The sequence below is a fragment of the Ictalurus punctatus genome, chromosome 13, assembly GCF_001660625.3.
Source record: "Ictalurus punctatus breed USDA103 chromosome 13, Coco_2.0, whole genome shotgun sequence".
Taxonomy (NCBI): Eukaryota; Metazoa; Chordata; class Actinopteri; order Siluriformes; family Ictaluridae; genus Ictalurus; species Ictalurus punctatus.
In genome coordinates this window covers 14,359,797-14,374,717 of record NC_030428.2, presented here as the reverse complement: position 1 = coordinate 14,374,717, position 14,921 = coordinate 14,359,797, and the positions used below count along the sequence as shown (strand labels likewise).

The 14,921-nt window shown below is 39.9% G+C and overlaps 2 protein-coding genes across 4 annotated transcripts; one reads left to right on the top strand and one right to left on the bottom strand.

The window, feature by feature from the left end:
- Positions 1–30: 30 nt before the first annotated feature.
- si:ch211-194k22.8 (uncharacterized) lies at positions 31–3,715 on the top strand. Of its 3 annotated transcripts, none has more exons than XM_017483082.3 (7): positions 31–942; positions 1,072–1,170; positions 1,713–1,772; positions 1,878–1,983; positions 2,159–2,400; positions 2,545–2,731; positions 3,074–3,715. In XM_017483082.3, exons 1-7 carry the CDS (start codon positions 853–855, stop codon positions 3,268–3,270), a joined length of 981 nt encoding a protein of 326 aa, XP_017338571.1. In that variant the 5' UTR covers positions 31–852; the 3' UTR covers positions 3,271–3,715. The 3 variants fall into 3 exon arrangements, with proteins under 3 accessions (XP_017338571.1, XP_017338570.1, XP_017338572.1); XM_017483081.3 differs by having other exon boundaries at positions 32–942; positions 1,875–1,983; XM_017483083.3 differs by having other exon boundaries at positions 848–942; positions 1,037–1,170; positions 1,875–1,983.
- Positions 3,716–5,410: 1,695 nt separating this feature from the next.
- cdk5rap3 (CDK5 regulatory subunit associated protein 3) lies at positions 5,411–13,850 on the bottom strand. Its single transcript, XM_017483076.3, has 14 exons — positions 13,693–13,850; positions 13,368–13,413; positions 13,146–13,277; positions 12,582–12,682; positions 12,450–12,498; positions 12,155–12,333; positions 8,976–9,112; positions 8,661–8,805; positions 8,444–8,545; positions 8,225–8,309; positions 8,046–8,134; positions 6,116–6,321; positions 5,677–5,848; positions 5,411–5,531 (listed from the first exon to the last, which is right to left on the bottom strand). The coding sequence occupies exons 1-14, from the start codon at positions 13,696–13,698 to the stop codon at positions 5,466–5,468; spliced, it is 1,515 nt and encodes a 504-aa protein (XP_017338565.2). The 5' UTR covers positions 13,699–13,850; the 3' UTR covers positions 5,411–5,465.
- Positions 13,851–14,921: the final 1,071 nt, after the last annotated feature.

The window sequence follows — 14,921 nt, the reverse complement described above, 5'->3', positions numbered from 1 at the left end:
AGGGGTACTCTAGGAAAACACTGGGAACCTGTGGGCAGTTTCTCAACCCCAGTGGTAGAGGTCCACCCTGCAGAATCGAAAGTTTTCCACTTCTAAACACCGGACCATACTTGAGAGGCTTGATAATTAACTTTGAGGCTCAGCAGGTGTTTTGGGAGTAGGAGGAACCTGAACCTCGGCGGTAGGCCTCCAGGATTGGGGTTGAGAACCCACTTGTTTAAGCTGCAGTTAAAACCAATTTAGAGCTATTATTTATTACCGTGGCTGTGTGCTGTAAATGCTGGATCCGTATCACTGTGCAACTGGTTAATGTTTAGAGTGATGCACTGGGATCGATCGATCGGTTGGTTTGTGATCTGGCCTGCACATCGCACTGATCACTTTTTCAGTCATCTATTCCTGATCACTAGAGAACACTCAGAACACATCTAACTTCCCGACCAGCCAGGTGAAAACAAACAAAAAAGTGCCACGAAATCCTATTTGGACCAAAAAACCCAGTCCCACATTAAAGCTCATCCTAAGTCATTTTTTGCACACCGTGCAGAGAGTAAAGATCATTTGCACACCCTGTTGATCAACGAGGATCTCCGCTGTAAGCGCGAGACGCACAGAGGCGAGCTCGTGCCACGTTCTGCTCCAAAACGACTGTCTGATTTCTCCGTTTAGAGCCATGGATCAAGCCGAGTGTTAGAACTGAAGTAGTATAATCGCATAGTTTCCCTCTACCCGCTCGGTATCTGGCCAAACCGGCGTCAGGGCTGCTCGTCGCCTTTGTGCAGGGAGCGTCCTGCATTCTGCGGAGGGGGGCACAGTTTCAGTGAGCGCAAATAATCAAATAATGGCAGAGAAATGAGAAGGAAAACAAAAGCCAAGCGGATTCTGGACTACGAAAATGAAGAGCAGGACGAGAAAGAAGAACAAAAACTGGACGAATTCTACGTAAGATATATAATGGAAACCTTTTTTGAGTGTTTTTCGTGCCCCTGTTTTGTTTGTTTGTGGCTGTGACTTGGAATATTGTCTCAAATGAAAGAGTAATTAGAATGACACGAGCCGCCTGTCCGACAGCACGGGCTGCAGAAACGGAGAAAACAAACGGATGCTGCCAAAGAGCGAGCTGAGGAGAATTCACCAGCAGCCGCGGGGCTCCAGAAGTTGGACATGAGGGTTTGGGCTTTTTCTTACTAATATTTATAGTGTTTATTTTGAATTTAGAGACAATTAGCCGGCTGAGACGAGCGACCGAATTCTCCACTTTGGCTGTCCGAGCAGTCTGACAAGACAGTAGTGTTTTAAAGATAATCTATTTTTCACTCGTGTACTTTTTGTTGTTGTTGTTCTGCGTTTAAACGCAGAAAGAGCAGCAGCAGTAGTGTGAGGTAGGGCAGGCAGCCATGCCGGTTACCTAATGGAGAACAATAGGTCTAAAAGCATGGTACAGAGGGCATCACTTACACACAGCACATCTTGTGTAAAGAGCTTCCTTTACACACTTTCTTTGCATCACTTTGATGCTCCACTGCGGTTTGAAAAGAGCAACCCTTAAAGTGACATGCATCCTTTTTTTTTTTTTTTTTTTTTTTTTTTTTTTTTTTAAAAGAGTACTTTAAAATAGTTTCCCCCAAAAGCATGACAGGAATACAATCCTAGTTTAATTATGCCTTTTGGGGAAACGACTCCAAGTTTCAGTGTCTGTGTTGTCCTGACAGGGCTATGGGTTCGACTGCTCTCCCACAGGCAGATTTGATGAGGGACATCCCACCGCAGAGGTAAGGGGAGGTCTGTGGCACAGGTGTGCTCAGCATACACACCTCAAAGTTAACATGCTGAATTGTTTTGAGCTCTGACTGATTTATTGCTTGCTCTCCTAGCAGGAGGCTGAATATTTGCAGTCTTATTCGAAGATGGAGCTAATTGCCATGGTTCTATGCATGCAGCGGGAAATGGAGAGCTTAAAGGAACAACTACGGTGCCTTACAGGCAAGTCCGATTTTTGATGAATGTGTGAAGTAGTTTAGAAGCTACTATTTTAGACCTCTTGTTTAAAACTAAATTTTCAACATTCCAGGATATTGTATGATTTTTTTTTTTTCAGTAGCCTCTAACTTACCAAAAACATGTCTAAAATGATTCGTTGTACTTGTTTCCACACAAGCATGTGGAAAGTTGGCCAAAAACCTAGAGGCCCTGATCGAGAGGACCCAGATGTTGCCTAATGGAGATAAGAAGACATCTCTCCCTGTTCCCTCCAGCCCCATGACCGAGCCTGTGGAAGTGGATGCTTTAATGCCAGCTATGCCGTATGCCTCAGGTGTTATGAATGGGCAGTGGGTCAAGCAGGAAACTCTTACCCAGAAATCTAATGAAGTCTCCCACAGGAACGGTCTCTTCACAGAGGTATCAGTCATTTACTTGGTTTAATGTTATGATCTCATATTGTGCATGGTTCACTAGTAGTCTAGCTGTCATCTTTGATCATTCATGGTAGTTGTGTACATTGCTTTGAACAAAAGGAACATTTTGTAATTTTTATTGTTTTAGTTTATCACACCTGAGCTTTTGGAGAGGTGTAACACTGGCACAACTGCCCAGAAGCTGACCAATGATCTGTTGCGTGGACTGTATGAGAGAGACTGTTTGGCCTCCCACTCAATCTCTGGTGTGGTGTATAATAAAAGGGGTCAACCCAAACCTGCCCTGCCCACTGAAGAGGTGCAGGCCATCCTGAGTAAGGCTCAACACACTCATCTCTATTTCTTATACACTGCTCAAGTTAGAATTATGACAATATATTTGGGGTTGCAGATTATAAATTCTACAAGGAGTATGTTTTCCCCACATCTTCATTTTCAACAGGATGTACCAAAAGATTATACTAAGTACAAGCTATTATTTCTGCAGTTTCAGTTGTTGCCCATGTTGTATTGTATTATATGGAATGATAAAACTATATTGCGTGCACCTGTGCAAGAGCATTATTCTGTATGGCACCATATGGATTTAGATGGGTACCCAGTTATGCATTATATTTGTTGGGTCATGCTCTAATTCATATAATCATCTCTTACAGGAACCGTCCAGTATTTCTTTCCTGGGAAAACTGATGCTGAGATTAAGGGCTACATTCGTCAAAAACTGCAAAACGAAGCAAAAAGATTGAGGAAAAAACCTCCACTCTCTGGCCCAGAACCTAGAGCTCTGAGTCTATCCAGCCCTAGATCAAGTAGCCATCAGTTGGATTTGATTGGACAAAAATCAAATGTTTGATTAGCAGTGATGATTATAATTTTTTGATCATCAAACAAACTAGCCTTATTCACTGCTAAATATGATCAAGAGATCAAGAGCTCTTGACCAGTACAAATTATGTTAATTATTTTGTTCGGACTGTCCTGAAAATGTTATGATCTCTTGCAATAGCTCCTCATCATTGTGACAGCATCAATGTCAAGATCAGATGGTCTCGAACTATTAAGAACACACAGTAATAAGATTAGATATTAATGTGAGTCTGTAAACATTTTTCATGTTTTGTATTTAATTGCTGTGTAGTAGCTACACTGCACAATAACAGAAGGTGTGAACATTATTTTCCTTGTATCATAAATGTATTTCTTACTAAATTATGGTCCTTATTACTCAACTGTAGCTTTATGTATGTAATTTTTTTGTTATTAAAATGATGAAAAAGCAAGCAATTAGCTAAGTAGTATCTGCTATTGTTTGTGTCATGCATGTTCTCTTGTGTGGATTTGTGTGAAAGAGAAACACAGGATACTGGATATATTAGTGTGACTAAACCCCTGTGAATATTGGCGATGGAAAACAATGTGTGCTGCATGCAGAGAGCTGCTGAGATGAAGGTAATCAATGACTGAGCGACACGAGCAGAGTGACAACAGCAGGGGTACTGGGCCAGTTGTCTTGGCAACCCCAGTCTTCTGGGCCACAGTAGCGTGGCTCTTACTCTGGCCAGCGCCTCTGAGCATCTGCCCACTGCAGGGACAAGGGGAATTGCAGCAAAAAAAAAAAAAAAAAAAAGAATGAAAGGCAGAAGGAAAGATTTCAGGCGACCCAAAGAAATTTAGTCTGGCGTCCATTAATAATAAGCATGAGGATAATATTGTGGTGGGCATTTTGATAATTATCTGGCTTATAGGCATGAACAGAATATGACAATCAGGAAAAATGATGTGATTACTATGGCTGCTGTCGAGGTTTGTGTGTGCATGCACGTGCGTACGTGCAAGGCTGGCCTGATTAATAGCACAGACAATGATGGGGCAGAGTGAATTCCCTCTGCTTATCATAAACCTCATCAGTGTGGTGTGTGTGAGATAGTAAGGGGTAGTGGTAAAGGGACAGATGAGTGTAAGTCAAAAGGAAAAGGAAAAGTACCATACTATTTGTCAAGGATAAAAAAAGTATTCTTACCGTCAATGTGGCCTAAACATCATGGTGGAATACCATGAAAACAATGATTTTTCCTATAGAAGTGTTTTTTAAAAAGCCTTAATTTCAATCCTTTCACACACATTTCGTGGCTAGTGAGCAGGAGATGTGCTACACTTGCAAGATAATAGCCATTAGGTCCTCAATCTTGTGAGCATAATGTGTTTCAGGCATGTGATTATGCTGGCAGTCCTGGGGCAAAGAAGGAGATGACACAGTGATAGAGCACCAAGGGGTGCTGGGAGATTTTACACAGCTCGGTGGGAGGAGTGCTGGTTAAATGGAAGTGTTTTGTTGCACTGGAAGTATGCACAAGGACTGATATCCTTGATCCTAATCCTGTCTGAATGCTATAAAACAACACTGTTCATCATTATCAGCACTTTTAAAATAACAAGCAACTTTGTTCTGATGTACTACAAACGGCCTTGAAAATGTATCTTGGGTATAAAACATATTTAAATATTCTATCCGCTGACCCACATTTAAGAAGTTCATACCACCAGCTAATGTTCTATAAACAAATTCAAAACGTCTACTGAAAAACATTTAGCTGATGTGCATCATGGCTGTATGAAAGCTTACAGAATGAACTGATTAGTGATACAGCTAGGAGAAAATAAGACATACCACTTCTAACCACAAGTCAATTAGTCTTACAAGTCATACAAACTATTTACAAACACCTTACGAGTGCAAATCTGGTAAGATTGCTAATCCTGAATTCCTCAAATGTACACTGGCGTTGTTTGTCTACGCACTTTGTGTTTTGTCTCTGTGAACTCAGGGAAGTGGTACTGTGTGTACTGTGTAAATCAGATTCTCAAATCATGCTAAGAAAAATCCAGAGACACACTTGTATAATGTTACAATAAGTTTCAGCTATGTGTCTGACATTGTGTAGTAGATTGGCAAATAAACTGTTTTCTGATTTAGTTATTCAAAGCCATAGAAATTATTTTAATGAAATAAAATATTTATTTATGAAATGTTTGTGTGGACTATGCAGTTTACACTTGAACTCCCATAAGGTTGACTGGTCGCTTGTTATACCGTTTTGAGATGTCGGCTTCAATCTGTAAGAAGAAAAAAAACAACAACAGAGAAACAATGTTTACTTAGAACCCAAAATACTTTCTTTAATTGAATGAACATAAAAAAAGAGAATACACCATCACGGGCTTCCCTGATATACTCTTAATACTTAATAGAATATGGTACCAGTTTCTGTAGTTCCTTGATGTGAGCAGCCAGCAGGTCGATACGAGGTTCGAGCTTGGCCTGTTCCTCGAGCGCTTCTTGCCTCCGCTCAGCCAAGGAGGCTTGTTTCAGCACCAAAATATCAGCTTGCTTTAGTTTCTGCCTCAGCATGTCAGATACACGCTCCACATAGCTGAAGCACAACCACAGTAATGAACATTTAGAGTTACTGTGAATCATACCTGTATGCTTACATTTCAATTCAGGAGATTAATCACTACATTTTCTTTGCTCTGACACAGGATGGTAATTGACTTATGAGTGTGGCAGAACTTGGGCAACAGTCGTAAATCCCCAGATCTGACATTTAATACATCCCATTCAGGTTATCGGTCCAAATCAGATGAGTGTGTAGACCTGTGAATGCAAGAGAAAATTAAGTGTGTGCATGAACACTTACCGAGGTGATGCCTGGATCGTGAACAGATGCTTCATGCGCAGTGATGTCATTCCTTCCAGAAGGTGGCGGACATCTGAAAGCATGGCCTGCACATGTTGACGGGTCTGCCCCTGGATGATAGAGGGAGCCAGCTGGAACTGGCTCATGGACACCATATCACCCTCCTCACTCATTTCACTCAGTCTTTGACACAGAAACACTTCCAACTAGGCAGTCAGACACAGAGAGGAGAGCATCACAACCTAGCAAATATTTCCACCAGAGATAAGCCACCATTACAGCTGGAAAATTGTTAATGACAAAACATGTGCACAATATTATTCATGTGAAAAAATAAGTACAGCCCATGGAAAATTGTTGGCTTTTTTGACATATTTGGACAAGAAAACATTTATTCAATCAAAGTAACCTTTGAAAAAGTGCCAATTAATGAAGTTGATATACTTGAACAAAACCACAAAGAAAATGAGCTTTTTCATTCATTTATTCAACAGAAATATCAATATATATTCTTCTGTGGAAAAAGAAAGTACATGCTTGGTGTCAAAAGCTAGTACTGCCCCCTTTAGCAGGACTAACTTCTTGTAGATATTTTGCATAACTTTTTGACCACTCTTCCATGCAATATTTTTTCAGTTGCAAGATATTTGAGGGTTTTCTTGCATGTACCCTCCATTTCAAATCCCCCCACAACATTTCAATTGGATTCAAATCCATTGAATTTGACTAGGCCATTCCATAACCCTCCATTTCTTCTTTTTGAGACATTCCTTGGTGGATTTGCTTAGGATCATTATCCTGTTGAAAGGTACACTTTCGGTTCAGTTTTCGGACAGATGGCGTCCATCATCTTCAAGCACTCTTTGATATGATGCAGAATTCATAGTAGAATCAATGATTGCAAGATGTCCGGGCCCTAAGGCAGTGAAGTAACCCCAAACCATAACATTTCCACCACAGTGCTTCACAGATGGTATGAGGTGCTTCTCCTGAAAAGCTGTCTTTGGTCTGCACCAAACATGTCTGCTGTTACTGTGGCCAAACAACTCTCTCCGATTTGTCTGCCCAGAGCACATTATTCCAAAAGACCTGGTCTTTGCCTATATGCTCACTGGCAAACTGTAATTTTGCAAAGGCTTTTTCCTGGCACACCTTCCATGCAGGTCAAATTTGTGCAATCTCTTTCTGATTGTAGAAGCTTGCACTTTGACACCAACAGTTGAAAGGCTCACTAGCAGATCCTGTGATGAAATATTGGGGTTCTTGGAGACTTCTTTTTGCATTTGACAGTCTGTTCTTGGGCTGAATTTACAGTCAAATTGGCAGTCATTTGAAATCTGTGCCATTTGTAGATTATTTTCCTTACAGTGGAATGATGTATTTCAAATAATTTGGAAATCTTTTTAAATCCCTTGCCAGACTCATAGGCATCCACAACCTTTTTTTCCCCTGAAGGTCTTACAGAACTCTTTAGTTCTTGGCATGATGACACCACACACCTCAATAACAAAGGGAACACCAGATGTGACACTAGATATGAGAGGGGTATAAATAAGACAGCTTCCACCTGCACTTCCTAAGCAGGTTCTAATCACTGGCACCTGATTTTAATTTTACGATTTGGAGGTGTGATAAATGTTGGGGTGGACTTACTTTCTACATGTGACTGATCTGTTTTTTGCTCATTTAAATTGTTAAAATTACTACAAAATGTCAATTTTGTGTGTCAATTGATAGTGTATCACCTTATTAATAGACACTGTTTCAAATGTTTGCTTGTCAAATAAGTAAAAAAAGCCAACAATTTCCATGGGGTGCACTTATTTTTTCACGAGATGCATGTGGGGAGTTTAAGCTGCTCATAAAATCGGCTGTAGGCCGATTGTAGTCAAGTGTCATAAAATAATGTTTTAGTGTTGAGTTGAAGTACCTCCATCAATTCATCGATAAACTGACTTCGTGTCTGAGGGTTTTCGAGCAGAGAGAGTGCATCCTCACCTCTCGCAACACCTTCAGGACCTATAAACCCAGCCTGGGTTATTAATCTTATGAGGACATTATACCTATTTGAAATGTGTAATTTACTATAGAAAGCAAATACATATTTACAGTCAGTGCCTGCAGCAACAACTTCGATTTCCACTGCAGCAGCTTCAGTTTCGCCCCAGTCAATGCCACCATCACTTGTTTCCTTCTATTGAAAAAGAAATATTTAAAATCTGACTCATCCATATTATGGCCACTGTGGAAAGTGATGTTCTACAATAAAAAAAACTTCATACAGTCACATGAAAGAGACTGTATTCAAAACAGCTGCTTGTGAATTACCTCTTTTCCAGACTCCAGTGTGATGCCCCAGTCCACCCCCTCCTCAACTTTGGTCCCAAAATTCACCTCCTCAGCATTGCTGCATAAGTCGCCCCAGTCAATCTGTTTAAAACTGAGCATGAGTAAATACAGACATGCGCACACTTACACTTCTGTACTTATTTGCAAACAGACAACCTGTTCATTTGGTTTCTTACTGTTCTATTTGGTTACTCACTGTTTCCTCTGTGACAGTGTCAGGTGGCGCTTCCTCTACTACTGGTCTCTCTATAACCATTGGGATGTTTCCCGTCTTCCACTCGTACACTGTTGTGTTTCCTTTTCGTTGAATGAAAGACAGTATAGGTAGAACAGGCTCGGACCTGAAGAGATATGAAAGATCCCAATTTATTTAATAGCCGACTCTAAAGCAGGTCAATGAAAACTAATTTAACCTAAAAAACACTGGAAGAGATGTACTGTTATTTTACACACCACAAACTATGACTGCTTAGAGCTTTCATTTCTAAACAGTCATAGCGATGCCACTCACCAGTTGCAGACAAACTTAGTGAATTCTGTGTAGAGCTTCATCGTTTCCTCTAAGCAGGCAACCCGTCTCCCTGTTCCCTCCAATACATTTGGTAAATCCTTAACAAGGGCCTGCAACTCCCTCGCCACATTCTCCCCCTGAGAAAGTCAGATCAGTAAGTAATTTGCATTTGTTATCTTGGGAAACATTTCTGTAGTCAAGTGCTGGTTAGGACTATTTATCTCAAAATCAATGTTTCATAATTTGCAGCTTTGGGAAGAACTGCTGTAAAAATCAGTATGCATGTAGACATACACTACATGGTAATAAGTATGTGGGTACCTGACCACAACACACACACACACACACACACACACACACAATGCTTGCTGAAAATCCCATTCCAAAACAGTGGGCATTAATATAGAGTTGATATCTCCTTATCTCTTCTGGAAAGGCTTTCTACTAGATTTTGGAATGCAGTTGTTGGGACTTCTGCTCATTCATACACAAGAGCATTAGTCAGGTTGGGCTAGAAGGCCTCACTCACAGTGGCTGTTCCAGGTCATCCCAAAGGTTTTCAATGGTGTTGAGGTCAGGGCTCTGTGCAGGCCACTCGAGGTCTTCCGCACCAACCTTGGCAACCAATTGTCTTCATGTACCGCGCTTTGTGTAATGTAACATATTTGGTCCTCTTAGTTAGAGTAAAGGGAAATTTTAATGTTAAAGCATACAAAGTCATCCTAGACAATTGTGTGCTTCCAACCTTGTGGCAACAGTTTGGGAAAGACCCGCATACTTTTGGCCATAAACCTGCTGAATTTTCTTATTAGCTGATTCACTTTTAATTGAGCATAAAGTCAACTGCCTGAAACTTCAGACTTCTTCTGAACTACCACTAAATTGAAGGTCTTGCCTATACATGAATTGCATACCTGCAAATAAGCATGCCGGCAATTTAGTCCATAGGAATGAACAGATGCAAACAAAATAAACTCTGCACAACATTGTGCTACTTGTCAAAAAACATACTGTTCAAAAGTGGACCCTTTTGAAGATTTTTGCATGCCCTCCCCATGTGCGAGTGGCTTTTCACCCACTGTCCAAGAACATGCAGGTAGGCCGATTGGCTATGCTAAATTACCCCTAGGTGTGAATGGGTGTGAATGAGTGTGTGAATGTGTGATTGCATAGTGCCCTGATGGAGTATCCATGGGGAATTCTCCTGTCTTGCACCCAGTGTTAACGGGATCAGCTCCGGATTCAGTACAACTACACAACAGATTATTATGAAATTATAATAAATATGGATCAACTCCGTGTTCTAATGCTCCTTATGCAATAAATTTTGCATTTGAATGAAAAGGGTTATTGTTCTGGAATTCTCATTTGATTTTGTAAGCAGACATTTACTAACTTTCTAATAACAATGGGCCTCATTTCTCAATTTTTAGTACAGTAATGTGTAAATGTTTGTGTAAGCCAACCCGAACTAAAAAGCTTTTTGCCGGATTTACAAAATATTCAGAAATGCTGATTTGTATTTACAAAAGTTGCTGAATGCTGATGCATGTCAATCACCTGTAAAATATAAAGTGCATCCCCAACACAACTCTTCTGCATTTAATGACACCCACAAACTCCAAAAAAGGTCAAGTGCACAGAGGGCTGGAAACATGAAATGACTACTAAAAGGTGAACGAAAAGGCAGTAATGCAGGAGTGGAAGTTATTTTGACTAACTTCTATACCAATAAAAAAGGCAGTGTAACAGCACATAAAAACATCAAAATCTATAGACAAACTACAGAAAATTGAATTAAGTGCGAAGTGAGGGGACATGAAAATGGTACGACATGAAAACAAAGGAAAAAACTATCTACACTGTCCTCACACTATTGCACCTCCACCAGCCTGGACTGTTGACACAAGGCAGGTTGGATCCATGGATTCATGATGTTGGTGCCAAATTCTGACTTTACCATCTGCGTGCCTCAGTAAAAGCTTGAGACCAGAGCAGGCTACGTTTTTCAAGTCTTCAGCTGTACAGTTTGGTGAACCTGTGCACTGCAGCCTCAACTTTCTGTTGTTAGCTGACAGAAGTGGAACCCGACGTGGTCTTCTGCCGTTGTAGCCCATCTGCCTCAAGGTTTAACATGTTGTATATTCTGAGATGCTTTTCTGCTCACCACAATTGTGCAGAGTGGTTATCCAAGTTATCTGTAGTCTTTCTGTCAGCTCAAACCAGTCTGGCCGTTCTCCGTCAACAACCTCTCTCATCAAAAAGGCGTTTCCGTCAACAAAACTGCCACTCACTGGATGTTTTTTTCTTTATAGCACCATTCTGAGTGAACTGTAGAGACTATATGTTGTGTCTAGAAATCCCAGAAAATCCGCAGTTATATAAATACTCAAATCGGCCGATCTGGCACCAACAATCACGCCACGGTCAAAGTCACAGAGCCCTTAGTTTATGCGTTTGTGTTTGCTCGCTTTCTTTATTTTTCTTATTCGTTAATTAATACAAATGACATAAAATGACCACTTTTCACAACCTTTTCTTGATCTTAAATCCCCATAGTGAACTAGCATGAGGATGTTTTTGATAGAGACTCCAAAGTGCTTCTGGAAGTCACGTCTGCTGTAAACGTGATAAAAATTAAATTTAAACTGGACAGTATAACCGATATATAAAAAGTGCAGTAATCCATACAAATGATATGATTTAAAGGCGAAATCAAGGGTAACATTAATTAGTCTTCTTATGTGTAAGTTCATACAGAAGCATAATTTACAAAATCATGAGATTTTGATGAATACCAAATTTCTTGTATAAATGCTCCTACAAAATAAATCTGTTCATATCCGGCTTGATAAATGAGGCCCAATACAACAAGAAGAAACAGAGTGTGTGTGTGTATATAATATATATATATATATATATATATATATATATATATATATATATATATATATATATATATATATATATATATATATATATTCATTCATCTTACTGACTTCATCCTAGGAGTATTTGCAAGGTTTTTATTTGTTTATTATTATTTTATAGATTCCATTAAATTCTAACCCTCAAACACGGTATAAATTCAGGAACGTTTTATTTTCTATATGCCTATGTGGTGACTTAATATAGTTCTCCAGGTTCTCAGAGAATGCATGAACTTAGTAGATGCTCACCGTAATGCCGTACTGCTTGCACGCTGCGTAGTAGCGCTCCCTCATATCTGCAGCTCCACTCTGGCACTCCAGCTCCCGCCTGCTCAGCTCCTGTTGCAGCTGCTGTGCTTTAGCCACCTGTTTCCTCAAAGCAGGGCCCTCGTAGCTTACACTGCGGCTCAGCAGACTGGCCAGCTCCACTAAACGCACACAGAAGGATGTCATGTGCACAAACACAAACATGATGTCCTGTACCAGTGTTCAAATACGGCATACACAGAATATCCACTTAATAACCACTTTGATCCTCACTTACCTAGATACACATTATCTTTCTCATACAAGGACACTATTTCTTGCCAGTCCTATTGATAAACAAAAAAGTATGAGTTAAATGTGACTTATGTGTATGTAGTTACACAGAGACTAATTAAAGGCAAGCAATCACCTTCATCCTTTGTGATGAATACCGGCCGAATATATTTTTGGATGAGGCTTCCGTTCCCTTCAGTATTTCCACTATCCTTAGGCAATGGAAATAGTGAATATCTGCATTGACACAAGAAAATATTTTTACTGAAGGCAATGATGAACCCATGGTAATGGATAAAACATGTGTATGCTGTGAAATCTCCAGAAGAATATGGATGCAGACACTATTCACAGAATGTTTGTATGCATAATGCCCGAGATGGACTGCCATGCCATTCAGGGTGTATTCCCACCTTGTGTCCGGTGTTCCCAGAATAAGCTATCGATTCATCACAACCAACCCTGACCAGGATAAACCACTTAATTAGATGAATGAATGAATCAATAAATATAAGCAACATCCAAATATAAATGTGTTCAACACACCCAATGCATGCCACACGTTATAATTTGATTCAGTGTTTCTTTCTCTTTAACATACCAACCCTGCCAGTTATGTAACTGATCACACACGCAAGATATCAAAAACAGCTGCATATGCGAATCAGATTTGAGTAGATTCAGCCTAAAAGGGACTGACATGAGCCCATGAGCAGCTGTTTGATCTCCTCGTTCTCTGGCATGTCCTGGAGAGCAGCATTGATCTTCTCCCTGATCACCATCACTGCATTCTGCCATTTCAAAGAACAGTGTCTCCTGTCCACCAGCCAGTCTGAAAACAAACGTATGCAGATACTGTATATGCATGTACAGATGGGTGTACATTTTTATTTGTTTCACATAAATAAGACTTAAGCCTTACCAAGAAGTTTGCTGGTGTGAATGTCAATAGGGAGATTTTGAATATTCTGAAATGACAAAAAAAGTGTTCCTTTAAAGTTCCTTTAACATTATGGTGTTAAGCATGTCGAATGTCAACAAAGTGAAAAAGTAGTCCAAAAAAGTAGCTATTATCCCAAACATAATTATGACAGCTGACTTATATACACAAAGCTTGAAAGCTTCTGACAACACAAGCATTCAGAGTTAACATTACTGAAATAGCGTGGTTAGCATTTTGGGCTAGTGAAGCTTCAAAACATCAATGCACTGTCACGAAATTAAATTTACCCCAACCTTCACTTTACCTCCATATTATCCTCAATTTCCTGGTACTTATTTATTTTTAAATATATAGAAGTACTATAAGATACACTACATATCCATAACGCGCTTTTAAATGTGATTTATCAGGCAGTTTTCGTTTACATGGCCATTGACACGTACGTACACAGCTAACCAATCAGAAATGCAGAATGGCCAGACATCCGGTCTGAAGCGACCAATTAAAAACGGCAATAGTGATAAAGTCTTCCGGGTAGACAAATCAGACAACCGGCTGTTCACTCACCAAAATAAAAGACCTCTTTTATTCTTACAACATGACCATTACCATGGAAGATAGCGATATGACGGGCAAAGCTGCCTCATGGGTTTGTGTCGGAAACATACACTCATCGTCCACTTTAAAAGGAACACCTGTACACCTGCACTATTCTGTTCCTTGGAGATCAGCAGTTTCTGAAATACTCAAACCAGCCCATCTGGCATCCATGCCACGGTCACAGCTGTCTAATCACAACCATCTAAGTCACAAAGATCACGTCGTTCTTCCTTCCGATGTCTGATGCGAACATGATTTGAGGCTCTTATCTGCTCGATTATTTGTTCGATTGGCTCATTAGATAACTGCATGAATGTACATGTGTTCCTAATAAAGTGGACGGTTAATCACTTTGGCCTTTTTTGTCACACGAGCTTCATATCTGACCGCACAACATTTTTTTTAGCTGGTCCCATTCCTGATTATATTTAACAAATACTGTCTTATAACTGTCTTATAACTGTCTTTATAGTCTTGCTATTTTTGTCTTTATTTCTCATTAAAACAAGTTGCAAGGAACTGGACACAAACTCACTTTTATTTGCATGTGCATTGAAATTACTCATAGCTCGAGTAACACATACATTTGTCACCGAAATTTGTTCAACTCCGTAATAAAAAGCCAAGGGTGTGCAGTATTACACCCAGTGGGGTCCAACTGTCCACTAGGTGGCGTGGTCTTCTTAGCATATGAGCACATGACCGTCATAAGATATGCAAGGTTACAGTCTATTATGATTACTGTTAGTGCAAATATGCCATCCTGTGCCTTGGAAATTAATTAAAATTAATTAATCATTTAATTAAATTAGAGCATTCACTTTCTTTTCTTTTGAATTAGCATTTTACTTCAAGAGACTGTCTGTACATATTTTGTCTTTAAATACAAGTTAAATTTAGATGCAGATGAACAGTTAGCTTTTTAGATTTTTT

Excerpts from the sequence above, each read along its gene's own strand:
- cdk5rap3 (XM_017483076.3), bottom strand. Across the intron at positions 8,546-8,660 it reads ACACTGTCACAGAGGAAACA|ATTGACTGGGGCGACTTATG; the intron begins GTGAGTAACCAA and ends AGTTTTAAACAG. Across the intron at positions 6,322-8,045 it reads TTATCGATGAATTGATGGAG|TTGGAAGTGTTTCTGTGTCA; the intron begins GTACTTCAACTC and ends CTGACTGCCTAG.
- si:ch211-194k22.8 (XM_017483081.3), top strand. The coding sequence starts at position 853 with ATGAGAAGGAAAACAAAAGCCAAGCGGATTCTGGACTACGAAAATGAA. Across the intron at positions 943-1,071 it reads AAAAACTGGACGAATTCTAC|CACGGGCTGCAGAAACGGAG; the intron begins GTAAGATATATA and ends CCTGTCCGACAG. Across the intron at positions 1,171-1,712 it reads TCCAGAAGTTGGACATGAGG|GGCTATGGGTTCGACTGCTC; the intron begins GTTTGGGCTTTT and ends TTGTCCTGACAG.